Here is a 20,237-nt window from a genome sequence, read left to right on the forward strand (position 1 = left end):
AAGAGCTCTATTTTGGTCTCATCAGACCACAGCACCTTCTCCCAGTCACTCACAGAATCATTCAGGTGTTCATTGGCAAACTTCAGACGGGCCTGCACATGTGCCTTCTTGAGCAGGGGGACCTTGCGAGCCCTGCAGGATTTTAATCCATTGCGGTGTAATGTGTTTCCAATGGTTTTCTTGGTGACTGTGGTCCCTGCTAATTTGAGGTCATTAACTAACTCCTCCCGTGTAGTTCTAGGATGCTTTTTCACCTTTCTCAGAATCATTGACACCCCACGAGGTGAGATCTTGCGTGGAGCCCCAGAGCGAGGTCGATTGATGGTCATTTTGTGCTCCTTCCATTTTCGAACAATCGCACCAACAGTTGTCACCTTCTCTCCCAGCTTCTTGCTAATGGTTCTGTAGCCCATTCCAGCCATGTGCAGGTCTACAATTTTGTCTCTGACATCCTTGGACAGCTCTTTGGTCTTTCCCATGTTGGAGAGTTTGGAGTCTGCTTGATTGATTGATTCTGTGGACAGGTGTCTTTTATACAGGTGACTAGTTAAGACAGGTGTCCTTAATGAGGTTGACTAATTGAGTAGAAGTGTCTAACCACTCTGTGGGAGCCAGAACTCTTAATGGTTGGTAGGGGTTCAAAAACTTATTTCACTCAATGAAATGCAAATCAGTTGCTATCTTTTATTTAAAGTTATTTTTTCGATTTTCCTTTTGATGTGCTATCTGCCACTGTTAAAATAAACCTACCATTGAAATGATACTGTTCTGAGACTTTTCATTTCTTTGTCATTGGACAAACTTACAAAATCAGTGAGGGGTCAAATAATTATTTCCTCCACTGTAGGTTACAGGTATAGGAAGCCAGTGTCAGATGATTAGTACTGCTGCCTTGCATTGCTGTCTTAAGTTTATGCCAGCCAATGCACTATGTGCAAGGATAGCACAGTTTCTCCCTGTGTCCATTTAGTGGGCATAAATTTAATAGGGACCTATCTGACTAACTGTAAGATCCACTGGGGCAGGGGCTGGTGTGGGTGTATAATAATAATAATAATCTTGCACCCTTGCAACAACATAGTAGTTGAAATTCCAAACCAGAAACCTGCTAAACAAAAAGCTGCATCATAACCCCAGGGCCCAAATGTTCTGCTTATACATTCCATGCCAAAATATGTAAATGTACTTACACAAGTATATACATAAATATGATTGTGTTTGGATATAAGAAAATAAGTGTTCCCTGTATTTGCTTAGGTGGGCTTGTTTTTGCCTCATACACAATGTATTAATGCCTCACCTACTGTGTGCACAGAACATTTCACCCTGCATATTTGCATTTATTTATGCTGTTTCATTTGTATTTGTTTTACCTCATCTTGCAATTTGCCAGTTTTAATTGGAGCTATTCCTGTTAAAATAACCATCCTAAATATTGTGTGTGTGTGTGTGTAGTCGCACACTGCCCTAACAGGATATCATTAAGAGTAATTTCCTGTGAAATTCAGAATCTTGTGCCATCACATCCTTTGTGATGGCTGTTCCCCTAATACTGACCCCAGCAATAAACCTTATCTTGGCTTAGTTTGACACTGAGGTGACCAAGGGGTATTGTATAGCTAGAGGGCGACCTTAGCATTTTGAATAATGCCCATTTATTTTTTTTTTATTTGTTCCCTGTCCTAAATACCACGCATTCTTACATCAGTAATTCACTGTGACAGTATTTCAGGACTTATTTGCCTTAAGACTTTTGTCACACATACTGTGTTCTTTACCAGTGTAATCCTCTGCCTTCAACCCTGTCTTTGGTGGATGCTGTGCTGTCAGTGCACACTTAGTCAGTTCACACATGGGGCGGAATTCGGTCTGAAAATGTGAAAATATATATATAGCTTGGTAGAGAAAATGCCATCTGTGGCACTACTAGCCTACATTGTAAAGTGTATAAAGCATCTCTGCTTCTATGTAAATCTATGAATCAAATACATCATGGTGCAATAGAAGACAGAAAGCCCAGACAGTTATATAATTGACCAAGGTTTAAAATAAAACTTCTTTCTTGGTAAGCTGCATTTTCTGCACGTTTGCTTCTTTTTAAACTTGTGGGCTATAGACTGACAACTAGTAAGCAGCTCCATTAAACTTATTTTATTAGTAATTCTCTTTTACCCAGAGTTTTACCATTAGCTCATCCATGCCTTTTTAGCTGATATAAATGAGTTTTAAGATTCTTATCCAGGAATCCTCAAGCTTTTTTTTTTTTTACTCATGAGCCACATGCAAAAATGACAAAAGATGCCGTGACATTAATCTAGTATAAGTGGAAATGTACAATTAACCTTCCTTTCTGTATATGTTTAGAAAATGAAAAATTCTCAATAAAAAATTATTAAATAATAAAAAGGGCCATGATTTGCTATATAGCAACTGCCATGGCCACCACATGTGCTGTTCCTTATGTTTTATTTGAAAGTTGTACCAGAACATCTTATATTAAAAAAAAAAAAAAAAAAAAGGCACATTTGAATACTCAAACCATTTCTTACCTTTTTTTAAATACTGTGTTCTTGCATCACAGCTTGTCAGGTTACTAACTTTGTACATTCTCTTTATGTACTGCTGTGTTTATTTCAGGCACAGGAGAGAGAAGACCTAGAAGAAAGGCAGAAAATTAGAGCTCAGATTCATGAACTGAGAAGTGCACAGAATGGTGGCAGCCACATAGCAGGATCCAAAGGTGATGACAGCAAACCATGTGCCTGCTGCCCTGAACTTCTAATGACAGATACTGATCAATCCTTCATTGTGCAGGCATAATGGAATATACTTAGCATTAAAATAAAAACTTGTGCAGTATGGCCCAGTTATAGTCTGAAGCATGTGATATTATTTTTTTTTTGCTTTTCATTTGTCCAGCAGTCATTTAACTCCCTGTTTGTCAATACCAGTATCCCAGTCTTGCTTTATGGGTCCAGACACTTTATTATTTTTAAATTGTAACGCTTGTGATACACTTTGGCAACCTCTTGGAGATTTCAGACAAATGGATCTTTGCCCAATTTTGGCAGCCATGAACTGTGCCAAATTAGGCTGATCCAATCATTGCCCATAGGGCAGCTTTTGTCAGCCTGTGTATAGCCATCTTAACAGAGCAGAAGTAAAACTAATGTAAGGTTCTCATTTAATAAAAGGGGATAAATTATAGACTTGGGTAGCATGTACTGCAAGCTTTTTTTATTCTTATAAATATGTTTATTCATATGAGTTTAAGCAGATCTTATCACTGTAGTGAAAAAATCTTATCCAAAGACATTAGGGAAACCATGCCCTCCAGTGGTCTCATTGTCATGGGAAAATTCTACCATGTTTGTAGTAACCTCTAGGATGCAACAACCTCCTTATTATTGTCTCTTGATACAGAAGGCACTTTTTAACTGTATACAGATACTTTTTATTTAGCTCAAATAAAAATCTAATTTTTATTTATGTGCATTTTTGTTCTATTTCTGACCAATTAATGTGGTAATGTGTCTAAAATTTGTACTGCATCTGTATTATGGTATCATTAATATAATCCTCTGTGCTTTTAGAGCAGATGTAAGACACCTGGAATGTTACATATTGCCAACTAGCCAGTCTCATTTCGCCTGAAATTGGAAATTAAAATGTATAAGTCATTTTCTAATATACAGAGGTTTTAAATGTATTTAAAAACATAATGGCTATTAAAAGAAATATATGTCTGACTTTTTATGTTCTCTGCACTCCTGGCTCTGAATCCTGAAACAATGTTCCCAGCAAGCTGGTTAAAACTGATTAAAAACCTAGAGGAGAACTGAACGGCACAGCACATTAAGGCTGGGCAGACATGGGGAAGTGAATGGCCAGCCTAGGGTTAATAGTACAGGTGTTCAGGGGCTTTGTTTAGGGTCCAAGGTAAGGTGGCTAGTTCAGGGCTCAGGTGCGGGTTAACAGGGTGATTATCAGGGGTATAAATCCCTGCTTCTTGGGGGATTAACTGGCAAAAGCTCCTGAAGACTTTGCAGACCGGACATCAGGTTGTGACAGCTTATCCCTCCCACCTGCCCCTTTTATTTTGGATATATTTATAAAATTAAAAAAAGATATATTTTCCCGCAGTGCTAATGACTCAATGAAAGTTTTAATGGCAACATTCCTAAGTGGCTCGTGGCTTTAAGTAAATGGTCGGTTTACATGACCTTAGTACTGAAGTGTTAAAACAGCTTGCTGGGTTAATTTGTGTAGGGGCTGGTCAGGAAATGGTTGCTTTACAAGTTAAATTACATAGTTAGTTACATAGGGTTGAAAAAAGACCAGTGTCCATCAAGTTCAACCCATCCAAGTAAACCCAGCACACTTAACCCACACCTACCAATCTATACACTCACATACATAAACTATAAATACAACCACTAGTACTAACTGTAGATATTAGTATCACAATAGCCTTGGATATTCTGATTGTTCAAGAATTCATTCAAGAATGTGCTGCAGGCTTGTTCCTCTACAAAAAAATCGTAGTGTCTGGTGTCTTATTTATGGACTTAAAATTAACATTCTACCTACCCAATGAATCCTAAAACATTGTTTTAAGTACCAGACCCAGAGAACAAAAATGTATTAAAAGGTTACCTTTGGAGGAAAATTGTTTTCCCTAGCAAAGGTGAGGGGGTGTATGTGAGTGCCAATTGTACAGTTTAATATTACCGATCAAAACAAAGTTTTAGCATGCTGAAAGTTACATTTAATTTTTTTTGTCCCACAGAAATAGAATCTAATATGCTGCTGCGCCTCAAAGTTCCTACTAAAGAACAATTGCCGTCTTCAACATCTTCTTCTTCATCCACCTCTTCATTCACGTCTTTCTCATCAGAACCATCCAGTTCATCTCATTGTCAAGCTACAGAACTCTTGTCTTTAAGTGCAGAGTTCGAAGGACAACCCCACAATAACAGAAATGAGGTGTTTATGGAGCCTTCAGCAGAAGACAGTGGTACTGAGACAAGGGAACAACCAAATACGCATGTGGCCTCCCACAAACAGAATGTCAAGTCAGAACAAAAGCCTTTGCCAGTATGGACTGGCAGAGCTGATTCTCACATCATCTCTAGGGTATGTTCTTACATAATTCCTTTAGTATCCTTAGCTCACAGCTGCCAGTTTTCCTCTGTTCTACCATTTTTTTTTTCTCAAGCCTGCTAACATCCCAAGAATGCAATCATACCCCCAGGGCAGATGTAATCTGCAGTAACAATACTACATTTAAGTGCATGTTAGTCACCAGAAACACTTTGTAGTTTAATACATGGGCCATTTGAAAGCAGAATCATTAACAATGAAGAGTTAATAGCTGACAGAGCACCCTGCTGTGATTAAACTGATACTATAAAAGCAAGGGCTTTCCACAAAGCAGAGTGGGACAAGACTGAGCATATTGTTCAACACCTTTTTATTGAAACAATTGTGTTCTGGTTCCTTCATTTCTGACATGCTCTCTGCAATGTTTTGATCGATCATCTTGCTTTTTGTCCTGCAAAGGAGTTAAATTTAAGTTTAGAGATGCAGTTTAGTTGACATAACATGCTTTATTTGTTCTAGCTGGGAGCTGATAACAAGGAATCTTTTCCCGAGGGAGTGACCTCAGCGTCCTGCTCTGAACCAGGTAAGGGGTTTTATTTCATCACTGTTTTACAAAATTCAACCAGTTGCTTCTCTTCTTTACCTTGACAACAGCTGGAGAACTGCAGGTTCTCTGTGCTGGTTTGATGCAGCCAGATATCCTCCAACTGTTATACAACTTCCTGCATCTAACTTCTACTTCAAATTATCATAGGATATTTAAAGTTGTGATGTTACAGCTGAAAAGCTGTAGCTCAGAGTGCTGTGTAATTTACTTTATGCCAGACTGAATTACTCTATTGCCCAGGGTTAGCAGTGTGCAAATGTTGTTGATCTTTAGGTCAAAACACTGAATTATGTGGCTAAAGGCAGCATGCTAGGTACTCTTAATAGGGCAATAAATACCAGTGTTTAGCCTGAGCCCAGTAACTAGGTGTGCTTGTTATCAAAAATGTAATGTGTAAAGCAAGTAGTTTTGAAGAAAAAAAATATATATAATTTAGTCACACTTTTGCTAATTTGTGTGTAAACGTTAAGTTGGCTTTTTTTCAAAACAGAGGATTTATCAAAACAAAGCTATGGCCACACAAGTGACTAGGATTTGCGGAAATCGCCGAAAAAGACTCGCGAGGCTTTTTCGGCGATTTGCGCGAAATCGCGCCGCCGCGTCTGCCATCCCGCCGGCGACTTACATGTTCGGCGGTGGGATGGCAGGGGTAGGCAACTCGGGGAGATTAGTCGCCCGCGAACAGGGAGTTAAATCGCGGGCGACTAATCTCCCCCGTGTGCCAGAGCCCTTAGCCTTACTGCGCTGCAAATTAAGCTACATGCAAAAAAGATTGTTGAGAAAACCAAAAATGCTAAGTCTGTGACACAATTGTGCTGTTTTGATTCTATAACTTACAAGCAAGTTCTTTGTGATTTGCATTCATAATTTTTTTTCTTCATAATTTATATGATATAACCATAGGCTGATAATAGATTAGAACTGCTATATATTAATATGTATGTTTAAAGTTCTAACTAGTGAAAGGAGCAGGGCCAATTAGAAATAACTAAATGCATATAAAGTAGAGTATATAGTCATACAGTGTATAGTCATGCTTACTTATTTTTTATTGACTCCTCCATTTACTAGTCAGTGCAGCTGCAAACCGTCCTGGATAGCAAGAGAATCACAACATGTTCTTTCTGTGACTGCTGATAGAGTTGTTCATTTGTAATGTGTATAATGAAAGCAGCACCCTTGCATGCCAGCTGTTTCCCAGCAGCACACTTTTCCCTTAAATCCCTTTAAAAAAAAAAAAAAAGCACACTTAGAAATAGGGTACATTTTTGCCTCTTCGCATGAGGCTGTTTTGTATGGGAAGTTTCCTGGTAACTCTGTTTTGACAGTGGATGCATTTGTATTTATTGAAGTGAAAAACATTTTGTAAGCCAGGATATTTCTCAAGCTTTTATTTAAACGTATGCATGCAGAAACCCATTCCAACAAAAAAGAATCTCTTGTACAGGAAATATGTGGTAAAAATTGTTTGGGTATTTTTAGTTTCATGAGGGAGGTTCAAGCTCTGGCCCTACAGCTGTTGCTGAACTACAATTTCTAGGCTTGGTGGGATTCTGGCAGTTTATAATTAAACAATAGCTGGCTGGTCTCAGGTTGGCATTCATAATCTACATTTGTTGTTTCAGACCCTCCCCCCCCCCATATCACATTGTTCCTGTGCAAAGTTTGTTTCGGCATATTGTCCACATTCAATATAATCTATTTGCTCTATAATATGGCATTGTCTAAACTGTTCCTGTGTGGCGAGTTTTAGTAGGTGTCAGTGAAAGTAAAATATTTATTTTGTCCTGATAAGTGTGATACTGACAAAAGTGGGTGTTACCCCCCCCCCCCCCCCCCTTCCTTCCCATATACTGCTGGTGACAATAAATTCCCCTGTTGCATTTTACATGGGTGTCCAAAGTTACACATGAGAATCATACATGCACAGGACTGTAAGTATATGTAGCTCTTTCTATCAAATTTTGGATTTATTATGGGACAGTTGCCTTTGTTACCGAATTTATGATTGTAAATTATCTGTGACGCTGATTTAGCAGAAGAAATTTGACATGATCCATGATAATCACCTGTAAGTAAAGCAAACAGGCATGTTATGTTATCATTAGAAGCAACACTTTTGTTGTGGAGGATTTTCCCAGGAAAAATTATGGAGGCAATAAACCAGCAAATGTAGTTTGTGAACATTTCACTAAAAAAATGATGCTATTTTTACATAATGTAGAATTACTACTTTACATTTCTTACATTAATCCCATATTTGTAATTATGGCCCTAGATTGCCTAGTTATAGCAGTGATCCTAATGTACTATGATCCAATCTTCCCTTTTTTAAGAAAATGCCCACTGCAGTGAGTACATTATACATTCAGTGAGCAAAGTGTTTTTAGATTCTCACGTTCAAACCCAATACAAGTTCAGCAGAAAGTGAACTTTTCACCCAAATGTAAGAGTGAAGCTAAAACTGTGGGCAGGAGGGGGAGGGAAAAGCTAAACAAGTGCTGATCTCCCAGCCTTATTGGGATAAAATATGCAAAAGTGGGGAGCATCCAGTGCTATTCCTTTCATGGAAACACAGGCAGAGCTCTGTCTAAACAAGAGCCTGGGGCAGTGAGAGGTACAGAACACAGGTCTATAGTACTGCACCTTATGAAACATCATCTCACTTGTTGCTCCCAGCATTTTGGTTACACCGTTCCATTGGGTACAATAGTTCCACTTAGTACCTGATCTGCGTGTGCCTCCTGTTAGTATCTTAACTTCATTTGCTGCTTTTTTTTTTTTTTTTTTTGTTCCATTGTTTTACATTATAAGGAGGAATTGCACAAAAAGTACATAGAGATAAGGTTCAACCCTTTAATAACTGAGCAGAAAGAAATGCCTTTGGCATATAACATAGCTTTTAACTATTGTTATACTACAACTCCCAGCAACCTCAAAGGTTATGAGGTTTTTTTTTTCTCTGATAAGGGGAAAAAACAATAATGGGTTAATGTATTATCTAACATTTGCTGCATTTTATCTTTTTTTGCTAACTTTTCACTTTCATGGGGAATTGATTTGAAAACAGTTTATCATTCCGTGAGTGCTAAATTGCACAAAAGCAAAATAAACCTCCGTAGCACTTATAGAATAAGTTGCCAGATCAGCTGGAAAATCAGGACCTCTTCTCATGAAAGTTAGGCTAATGCCACACGACGTGTATGTAGCGTATTCTCGGCAAGCTGAAAATATATGCCATGCGCTATGTGTGGCATTAGCCTTAGCCTTACTGTATTGTAAATTAAGCTAAATGCAAAAAAGATTGTAGAGAAAACCAAAAAATGCTAACCTAGATATAAGTATGCTACTTTCCCTAAATATTAATGCATGTGTGACCTCGCTAAATGTAAGTTGTTATTAAAAATTGTGTTCAAGTCTGGAAAATCACAGCCAAGGTGTGCAAGAGATAACTGGGAGCAGGGATGGAGATGGCGGCACTTCAACAAGTAATTCCATGCTTGTGTTTTATTCAGACACAGAGGCTTGGTGTAGAATCAAATTTTTTGTTGTTCATTAAATTTAAACAAGGCATCAGTAATACACAAAAAGAATACAAATAACTTACATGATTGAATATAGAGAATATTAGAAACACATTTACTTAAATCAACATTATTTTTGTTTTAAGAGAAGAGCTAATTAATCCCAGCTATAAAATATAAGGAATTGTTTTAGAAGTTGTTTTAGAAGTTATCTGTATGAAAGTGCTGTGTCTACAGTCTTGCACTTCTGTATGTACACAGAAATTATTGGCTTAAAAATTAGCACAGCAGCGTACCTGGCCGACATCTTCCCTGCGCAAGTGAACAGTCTTTGGCTCTCACAACCGAAACCAGCACCATATATTAAGATTAGAGTTTTTTTGTGTATCCTATGTCTCCTTTAATAGAGTGCCATGATTAAACTCAAACTCGGTGCTGCAATAAAAACAGTGCTAATCACTGAGCAACTGTGGTTTACCCAGAGGTCTGAAGACCGGCCTTTATACTCTTATACCCTGGATGTTTTAATTTGTTATCCCACCATAGCTAAAGTAAATGCTTACTCTTCTTCAACACATTTGGCAGTTCTTCTCTGCCTTCACTGAAAATTATCTTATTTTGAACTTTACAGTAATTGTACCAATGACTTCCCACTACATCTCCACAGATTTAAAGCATGCATGGTTAGAACCAACTTGTAGCCAGTAAGAATGTTACAATGTTCTCTGCTCATACTGAAGGGCAACTTTGTAGCAAATAGTCCTTTAAATAAAACATACAGTAGTATATCTAACTCTACAATACAGATGCTATGGTTACTACTTATTTGCCACCAATGCCCTCCTGTTAATGTATGATGCTCAAAAATTGCAATGCTTTCCCTTGGCTTGTAATCCGCAGAAATCCAGTAGATTTCCATTGGCACTATTGGGTTATAGTGACCATGTTTTGGTCATATTGGTCTAATGTAATAATACTTTTGACAGAATATCTTGAGCCCAGTGTTGTGTCAGATAATAGAGTGGTTGTCAGAACCAGGGAGAGAGCAAACAAAAATAGACGATACCTGCTTAACTTTGTTATTAGCAATATAAAGCCTTTTATATGCCCTCCCTATACTGGGTGCAAGAAGGCAAAATAATAATTTTGAAGTTAGTTAATAGTGTAGTGGTGTGATACCTGCAAGGTACAGAGTTGCAGCTAATGGTGTAGTAGAACTATAGTATGCATTTCTAAATACAGAGCTCAGTAGAATTGAAGTTTCATTTTTCCCACAAAGCTATAAAAGCAAGTCACTAAAACAAGCTGTGTGTGTCTGGCACTGGAGCAATGTTAAATCTTTGCATACCTTATAACAGTGATCCCCAACCAGTGGCTCGTGAGCAACAGGTTGCTCACCAGCCTCTTGGATGTTGCTCTCAGTGTCCCCAAACCATGTAGTTATTTTTGAATTTCTGACTTGGTGGCATGTTTAGGTTGAATAAAAACAAGATTTACTATCAAATAAAGCCCCCTGTAAGCTGATAGTGTGCATAGAGGCTACCAAATAGCCAGTCCTACCCCTTATTTGGCACCTCCACAAACTTTTATGATGCTTGTTGCTCCCCAAGTCTCTTTACATTTGATTGTGGCTCAGGAGTAGGAAAGGTTTTAGGGACCCCCTGCCTTATAATAATAATAATACCCTACAGAAGCTGTCTTCAAACTTTTCCTCAGCTATAGAATTCCTTGGTCTTCCTTCTGTTTTCTGGCAAGCATTACAGCGGTAGAATAGTCGGAAAGGATAGGAGAGCTTAAAGCACATCAGTGAAAAGACAGAGACCCTGAGGGAATTCCCCCCAGTGTATTGTTCTATCTGCCGCACCCAGCACTAAGTTTGTGCAGAGGAAGGATGTGACCCTAAAAAAGAACTGCTCTTGTGTATATGCACACTGGACTCTCACCTCTGTACAGTCATGATCATGCAGTGTTTCATACTGCACACTGTCAAAATCCAGGTACAAATCTGTGCTGGGCCTTGTCAAGGTAATTATAAAGAACATTTATACAGCTCTAGAAAGTTACAATATGGGACTTGTGCATTTGTAATGTTTTTCTGTCAGCATTCATCTCTGTGACTGCTTCTTGCTGCTGTTTCTTGGCAATATGTACAACGTCTTGTCCAGGAAGCAAGGCACGCAATGTAAACATGCTTCCCCAAGATGAAATGCATGCTCAGTTCAGATCTTGGAAAGTAACTCAGTCTCATTCAAATGGGGTTTTTTCCAAAATTTTGGGAGAACCTTCCTTCTACCTTGTTCTTTTAACATTTCTTTCCACTGTCTTTTTTTTTTTTACTTTGATTAGTGCCCTTTTAATGAACTTCTTTTCACTTTTCCCAGTTTAGCACAGTTCTTTTCCTAGTGCAGCTTTTTATTTAAATCTTTCTGGAACTAGGGATAGGCAGAAAAGGCAACGGTGGAGGGGTGCCGACAGGTACCTCTTTTGGCATACCTCTCGTTCCGGACCCGGTCCCCCTATGTGCGCCCGCATCGTGCACTCGTTTGCACATGCGCACACCCGGGGGAGGGGGGGGGGGGCTGCGTGTGGTGGTGCTGGTTGGCTTGGCCCCGGCACTGGTCCCAAGCATTCAGCATAATATCATCTATAAGTGTACTATTCATTTGAGGCAGTTGCACTAGAGTTGGTCACCTAGTATGGTAAATGTGATTAACGATGCCCCAGTTACCATCTTATAGCAGGATTAAGCAATATTATCAGTATAAATAATCATCCCCCACATAAAAATGCATAGCTATAATGGGCCAGCCATGCATATGGCCAATATGCATGATGTTTGACCAGCAAGAAGACCCATAAATTTACCTGTGTATGGCCACATATACACTGCTATTTTTGACAGTAAAGAATTGGACAAAATTCTAGGAAAAAAGGGCCACTCAGTAACTGCTGAAAGTATATAGCTATTTTCTCTGCAGTGGTGCATAGACAGTGACAGAGCTTTTCATTCACTTATATTGGTTTTGTAGTTTTACTCTTGGTCAACAGCCCTCCATTAGTAGTTATTTTAGATCTGCACTAGTCTACTACCAAAATAATGCTTTTCTTCAGGGTGGAGGGGAGTAATAGATTTTTAAAGAAATGTACTAAGTTTGTTAATTTAATTTTACCTGACAATTCTCTATTTATTGCTTACTCACACTGTCCCTCTCCTTCCACAGTCCCAACCTTTTGCTATCTTCTGGTGTTTCATACTTAATGTGTACACCTAGCACAAAACTCATTATTCTGCCTTTCTTTGTCACATCCTTACACCCCCCACATTTCTTTTCTCACTTGTTTAATATATATTTTGTTCTCAGTATTTTGTTAATTATGCCTGCCTTTTTTTGTATTATAGATGACCAGACCTCCATGCCTCCATTTAGAAGAGCTTACTCAGTCAGAGACAGAGTAAAGAAGTTTTCTGAAGAGTCCTCTAGTGTAACAACCCCTGCCTTGGGTTTCCGTTTTGGAAGCATGCGTGCTGAGAGAGCCCCAGTCAGAGGAGCACATGTACTGCAGCAGCATTCCCTATTATCTGTTGGACAAGAAAATAATCAGAAAGCTGCACAAAATGCTAGATTTGTCACTAAGCAAGAAGTCACACGTACAGTTTCAGGGCCCTGTACCCGCAGGTTAGATGGAATTCCTACAGCTGGGACACAGAGCACTAACAAAATACAGTCATTTAAATCTCCTTTCATACCTGAGTTAAACAATTCCAGGAGCACGTCCTTAAAAGGATCCTCATCTCTCAGCTCTACAGGACCCTGCACATCCTCGAGGGAAGTGAATAGAGGACTTCCACAAAGCCAAGGTTCCTTCATCCTCAAGCAGAATAGTGGGAGGAGCCAAGAAAACCAATTGAAAGTTCCTCTACCCATGACAGAAAGGGGGAGGATAGATGAAAACTCAGATGGAGCCAATACAGAGGGACCAGGCAGCCTACAATCCTCCACACATCTCTGCAAATCCACCAAAGGCACTCGAGAAGAGACAGAGGACACTGACATGAAGACACTGCTTACCATTGAAATTAAGGATGGGAGAAATCAGACTACTAGTAGTCGGGTGGTGGGTCAGCCTGGAAACCAACGAGCAGGTAAAGGAATGGCTACTTTCATTGCCAAAGAAATAATTTTGGGGGTATTTTTATCAATTTACTTTTTTTTTTTTTTTTTTTAGTTTGCTTGCCCTTCTAATCTTTTAATGTTGTTACAAGTTTGTATAAAAGCGACCGCATTAGGAGACTGCAAAATGAGAGGATGCTGTGATGCAGAACGTATACATCCTTTTACCATTTTGCCACACTGAACTCTGACCTCTGACTCTCTTTAATATCATGTTCTGGTGCCATTGGTATTCTGAATAATCTATAGGAAAAACTCAATAAGATAGATGAGAGATACAAGCCTCAACTTCAAGAAAAGACAAGGGGTTGCTGACATGTTTAGTAACAGCAAGAAACCAGGTTATAGCTTGTGCGAGATTGTTGCATTAACTTATTTTATTAAGTGACATTCTTTGTGAAATGTTTTGGTTACCAGGCTAACTCACTAATTTTAATGTAAACAGTTATTTTAGTTCTTCAACACATGTGGCCCTTTAGTGTACAGTGTTTTAAGTTGGCTTAAATCTTTATTCCTTTTCAGTTTCAAGCACCACACATGCAGTAAGGGATTTAAAGCAATGGGATTACGCATGCTGTTTCTGCCTCCACTTTATGCATAACTTGATAAATATTCTCATCTTAAAGTTTAGTTCACAGTGCTGTAAAATGCCTTACTTGGTAGTACTAACCTAGAGTTTAATGGCATCAGAGAGTGTGTACTCGGGGGAGATACAATCTGCTTCCAATGATTTTATCTACAATTTGTTCTCCCCTGAGACACAAACCCATAGCCTACTACTGCAGCAAACCGCAGTGTAAAATCTGTTTCAGCTATATTCCCCTATCGATAGGCTTCAAGGTCCCTGGGGGATTTTTATCACCCATGATTATTATATGTGCATTCACTAACTAGAATATGATATTCCCTGTGGATCTTTTTGTTTTTGTAGTAAGTAAATCTGCCAGGAATCGGTAGCCCAGGGCCATGAGCAATCCTGATCCTGTGCAGTGTCTTCAATTAACCTGCCAATCACCTGGCTCCATTACATCACATGCTGAAGTCCCATGAAGTCATGGAAATAAACACAAGACTTATTATGGGGATGTCCTGGCTTTTAACACAAATGTCTCAATACATAGTGCAGTTAATGAAGAGACATCACTGCCTCTGTTAACTCTCTTGCTGCAACTAGTACATTACAATGATCAGTTTAAAGTAAAAGTAGTTAATAATGGTGCTGTGGTTAACTATTTGTTTTGAATGTGTGCAGACTGTTTTGTACAGCCAAACATAATATATATTGTCACGCATGGCAGAAATGTTTCTAGGCCCTCTACACATTGTGAACTACAGTTCCCAACAACCTTAGCCAGTTGCTGGTTTCTTGAGGATTCTCTGACTTTGTTAACGTAAATTAAATTCTAAGAAATTCTGAATATAATTGTCAAATTTAGTAATGCCTTGTGTCATCTTAGCCAATCATACGGAAACTGATATTGTGGAACTTAGCTCCTAAGTCTGATCTAGATGGTATAGTAAATAACATACTTTTCCACATATATGGATATGATTGATTTGTTACACATTTCTGAAACTGATTGAAATTGATATACAACATTTCCAAGCTCCTTATCAGAATGGTGTAATTGAAATTCCTTGGAGGGCTGGATGCTGCCCTGCATCTGACAGACCTGGGATAAACCATTGTGTTGTCATGTAATGAGCAACTGTTTGCCCCATTTTGGGATTATTTTTGCTCATGATCAGTTTCTTACTCCGTCTGTAACTTGAATTTCTTTTCCAGAGTTGATGTTGGGACTCACAAGTTCACCTTTTAGAATTAACAGTGGCTTTAGCACAAGCAATGATGGAGCCAGCAGCGGGATCACTACAAGGAGCATAAGGACTGAGACCAGGACCACCACACAAAGTGGGATCACTTCCAGCAGTAATGTCATCAAGGTATTAATCTTTTATGTTTGCTTGCATGAGCACTGGCCATCCCTAAGGAAAAACGGCTAGAAATACTTTTTAAGAACTGACATCTGCATTACGTTATGTCAGGCATTTAATAAAGTAGGTACAGTATTTTAAGGTATACAGGTATAGAATTTATAGAATTCTATTTATTTATAGAATTTATTATTTATGTAAACATTAATGTAAAAACATTTATGTAAAAATTAAATATGGCCTTCCTGGAATAAGAAGCTTTTTGGATAATGGGTTTCCCCCCGTTAGTGCAGATGTATGCCTTAGTGCAGATGTATGGAGTGGATATCAGCACAGAAACACATAAGTATGCATTTTCACTCTAAAATCTGCTTTACATGTTTGCACCAAGGCCAACACAATGCCTTTTGGTGCCAACACAGGAGTCAGTGTAAGCTAGTGGATCAGCTGATTTATTGCCTTTGTTTATCCACAGGCCCAGGGCTGTGCCACACAGCATTTTTTAAAACAAAATTATATTCATATGTTAGCAAAAAATAATGTGTTCATCAACAACAAACTGTTGCAATATATAATATATATAAAGATTTCCCTTTTCTGTGTACAGGTATCGGACCCCTTATCTGGAACCCATTATCCAGAAATTTCCGAATTACGGAAAGGATATCTCCCATAGAATCCATTTTAATCAAATAATTCACATTTTTTCTATGTAATAATAAAATAGTACCTTGTACTTGATCCCATCTAAGATATAATTAATCCTTATTGGAGCCAAAACAATCCTATTGGGTTTAAATACTGTTTAAATATTTTTTTTTTTTTACTTAAGGTAAGAGATCCGAATTATGGAAAGACCCCTTATCTGGAAAATCCCAGGTCCTGAGCATTCTGAATAACGGGTCCCATACCTGTATTATAAAACAGTAGCTTGTACTTGATCCCAACTGAGATATTATGAATTCTTATTAGAAGCAAGATACTCCTATTGGGTATTACACTTAAAGATTACGGAATAAAAAAAACCCAGGTCCCCAGCATTCTGGATAACAGGACTTGTACAATGAATGCAGAACTTAAACAAAGACCATTCCATTATAATGTTACATAATTACGCCACATAATTTGTGTAATTTTATCTTTAAATATGCTGTCTTTACACCACATGTACCAGCAATATAGGTGTATTCATTCATTTTAATAGATAATTGTATGTATGTATATCTTTATTTATAAAGCGCTACTTATGTACGCAGCGCTGTACAGTAGAATTCATTAATACAGACGGGGTTAAAGATAATGGATAAATACAAAAGATAATGGATAAATACAAAGTACAACAATAAATACAATCAATACAAGGTGCAGTTGCAATAAGAGTCAGAAACACAAGATGAAGGAGGTCCCTGCCCCGTAGAGCTTACAGTCTATATGATAATTAATTAATAATTAATCCAGTTATATATGTTCCTGGTTGTGTAAAAGGGCATGGTGTTAGCAGATAGCATGTAAAATGTGCGTGCATGCATTAGTGTTTTCTATAGTAATTCTCATGCCTTTTTAAGCCATTTTGGAACTTGTAATAATGCAGCATAAAAATGCCACATGCGAATTAGTGTTTAACAGTATCTACATATGCTACTGAATTTTGCAGGGAGGAAATACACAAGGGGGGATAAAGTAACTAATATATTTTTTTAGATTTTTCAGCTTGTTTTTACAGTGCCTATGACTAAGCATTGCAGTTTGTTTCCATTTGTATATAAGAAATTTTTCAGTGTAACAAAAACAAATACACAAAAAATGTGCACAAATAGCAAGCTTATTTTCCTTAATAAAAGACATTAACACTTCAGGGATAATATTAAGGTCGGCAAAAAAGAAGTCCAAACCAAAATATTTTCTTTACTCCCAAAAGCTGGGGAAAACGGTTCTTTTCAGATTTCTAAAATTGAATCCACAAAGAAACCAGCGTTGCCTCATGGCGGATCAGTTCTAGAACGTTGTACCCTCCTCTTTACTACGTGAGTCCACACCTATGCATTTTACCAATAGTGGCTTCTTCTAGGTTGCGGGGTGATTGAGTGACAAAGGTGCAGGTGTTTGTACTCAAATTTGCACTTTATTATTGAATTACTGTTTTTGTGTATTCGTGTAACTGTCCTTCTGCATGAAGGGCTGCACTAATTGCAATTAAATGTAAATTCAATCATTGCAGCCCCACAACATGCTTTATTTAGAGGTGTCCCGAATTTATAATTGATCTGACCTCCCTAGCACAATTTTAACACCGGTTGCTCAAACTAAGTTTATCATTGCATGATTAACATTGTGCAAAAATTTTACACTATATATTTTTTGTAGATTTGCTAATATTAAAGTTGTAGTTCACCTTAAAATTATAATTCATTATGACGCAGGCAACTGAATTCTTAAACAAATTAAAATTTGCTTCTATTTTTTTTTTTGTATGAAATGAAGAATTTGTAAAAGTTAAAACTGATATTTATATAGGAGTGGCAGCCCCTGTATAATAATGCCCAAGCATATAAACTTTTCATCACAATGTGTTTACTCAGTGTTACTTAGGGTCCTTTGCCTGCTTCAGTCAAAAAGTAGAGACAAAGGAGCTATTTGAAGGGTTGAAATAAAATCTGTAAATCATTGTTTCTGGCATCCTGCCTTGTCTACCTATTACTTCCTAGCCAGACAGTGAAAGCATCCATTTGCTGTGCCTGAGGCCACAATAGAACTTCTAGTGTTATTATCTAATGCCTAAACCAACTTATAAATGCAAGGGACAGGAAGATTCATTCCATTTGTTTCCCTACCTTTTAAGGGTTTACTCTGGCAGGAGATGTCTCTTGATATATAATTTACAAGGTGATCATACAAAAGTCATTTACCAGTAGATCTAATCTCACAGGATGTCCTTGTTCTTCTGGGAAAAAAAAACCAAAACGTTATTAAAATGGTATATTACATTGAGAGCTGCAGGGTATGCATGGGGCCAGGAGTTTTCAGACTAAGGGTTTTTTTTTGTAATTTGAATCCCCATACCTTAAATGAGCTAAAAACTGTTAAACGTGAAATAAACCCAACAGGGTGGTTTTGCCACCAATATGGATACTTGCAGCTTTGTTAGGATCAAGTATAAGCTACTATTGTATTATAATAGACAAAAAAGGAAATAATATAAGATAGAATTGGGGGCTTTTTGGATATTTGTTTTCCAGATAAGTACTCCTTTCCCTGTTGTGGCAGGTTCACATAACATTTCTAGAAAGGCTTGGAGGATGATTTACTAAGTTAGAGTTTGAAACTATTGGTATTAATACTATTACCAGAAGCATGCCTAATCAAGCAAACTGTTATCAGTGTAGGTGTAAATAGCTAAAAGCAGCCTGTACTGTGAAGTATTACTGTGCCTAGCATAGGTTTTGGCATTTATTTGTTTATTTTTTGCAATAAACTCAGCTGAACAAACAACTGTAAGATTTATTTCACTGTTATAGTTAAACACTGCACATCCTCAAAAGTTCAACAAAGCAGAGCTATTCAAAGTCACACTTCCTGTCACGATTTAGCATAATAATCCATACACACATAAAAGCCAATGTCATGCAATAGGGCAAATTATATTCAGACTTGACTGCCCCAATATGGCTAGAATAATGGACCTGAATAGCTAGTTGGTAGCTACTCTAGACTGAGACAAACTTTTTTTTTTTCATGTAGAACCTGCACTAGATTAATAATCCAACTCTGCCACCAGATTTAGCCTTCTACATAACCTCTCAAGTTAATAAATTCTGATTTTCAGTTGTTTTTATAAACAAGCTACGTTGTGAAAATCTATATGTGCATTCATGCTGGAGGAGTATGACAAACCCTGTTTCATTTTACACCTGTGGGATGATTTTTAGTGCAGACTGTGCATCCGTTCTAATGCCCAACTTAACTAATGCCTTGTGGCTAAATGTGCACAAAATTTTTGAATATTGTTGGTGGGCTTTACTTTAAGTCTTTTTTAGCTGCAAATACCCTTGGTTTTGGAATGATATTTAAGACAAGCAGAGGTGTGGATACTTTTGGCTAAATAGCATACCTTATAAGATAGGGCCACACTGGGCAACCTTGCGCCCATTTGAACCAATCATTAGTGAACTGCTGCTTTGTGAAAGAACAGAAGAAGTCCTTGATTATACTTACTGTTCAATCACAAGAGTGACAAACACTTTAAAACATTAAATATTTTCCACCAAAACTACTCTACTAGACATTGCACATTATTTTTGTGCACAAATGCAAAAATGTATTTTTTCTTTTACTGTAAAGACAATTGGTAGTTATTCAGACCAACCCACCTCTCAGCAAATTAACTTTTCTATCACCACATTTCATTGTTTACAGTGGTTACAATTTAGAGGACATATTTAAAGAGAGGACAAATAATGAACAAATAACGTCTTGTGCCAAGAGAAAAATTAGCTGCTCTTAATCAGTCCATGACTTGTCTCCTGTTTCATAGCAGGAATAGCTCTATATAAATACATATTACTTAATAGGGATCCACCAAATAATTTTTTTTTTTATTTTTTTTTTTATTCTGACATCCCAAATCTTCTCCAAATAAATGGTCTTCTATAGTGATGTGATTTTAGAGTTTGGATTTGATTTCTGCGTGGCCCTGGGTGCAAGCCTATTATTTAAAAGGACAGCAAAAGCCTAACTAAAGCCCAAGGCAACCACAGCCCTTTAACAGTAAAGATTTGTGCCTCCAAAGATGCCCCTGTAGCTCCCCATCTTCTTTTCTGCTGATTCCCTGTTACTGTCAGTTACTGAGCTTTGGGACAAACGCACAATATACTGTATGAATAGAATGTAAATGTCACA

General features: G+C 37.8%; 1 protein-coding gene across 4 annotated transcripts in view; it reads left to right on the top strand.

The window, feature by feature from the left end:
- The window catches only part of smtn (smoothelin), an 81,433-nt gene that overhangs the window by 41,905 nt on the left and 19,291 nt on the right, over positions 1-20,237 (top strand). For all 4 annotated transcript variants that reach the window (XM_018091390.2, XM_018091387.2, XM_012957509.3 and 1 more), the window contains 5 exon segments: positions 2,638-2,740; positions 4,790-5,136; positions 5,623-5,686; positions 12,635-13,378; positions 15,193-15,350. In XM_018091390.2, coding sequence (XP_017946879.2) covers positions 2,638-2,740; positions 4,790-5,136; positions 5,623-5,686; positions 12,635-13,378; positions 15,193-15,350 — 1,416 coding nt within the window.

This window comes from Xenopus tropicalis, chromosome 1, assembly GCF_000004195.4.
Source record: "Xenopus tropicalis strain Nigerian chromosome 1, UCB_Xtro_10.0, whole genome shotgun sequence".
Classification (NCBI taxonomy): Eukaryota; Metazoa; Chordata; class Amphibia; order Anura; family Pipidae; genus Xenopus; species Xenopus tropicalis.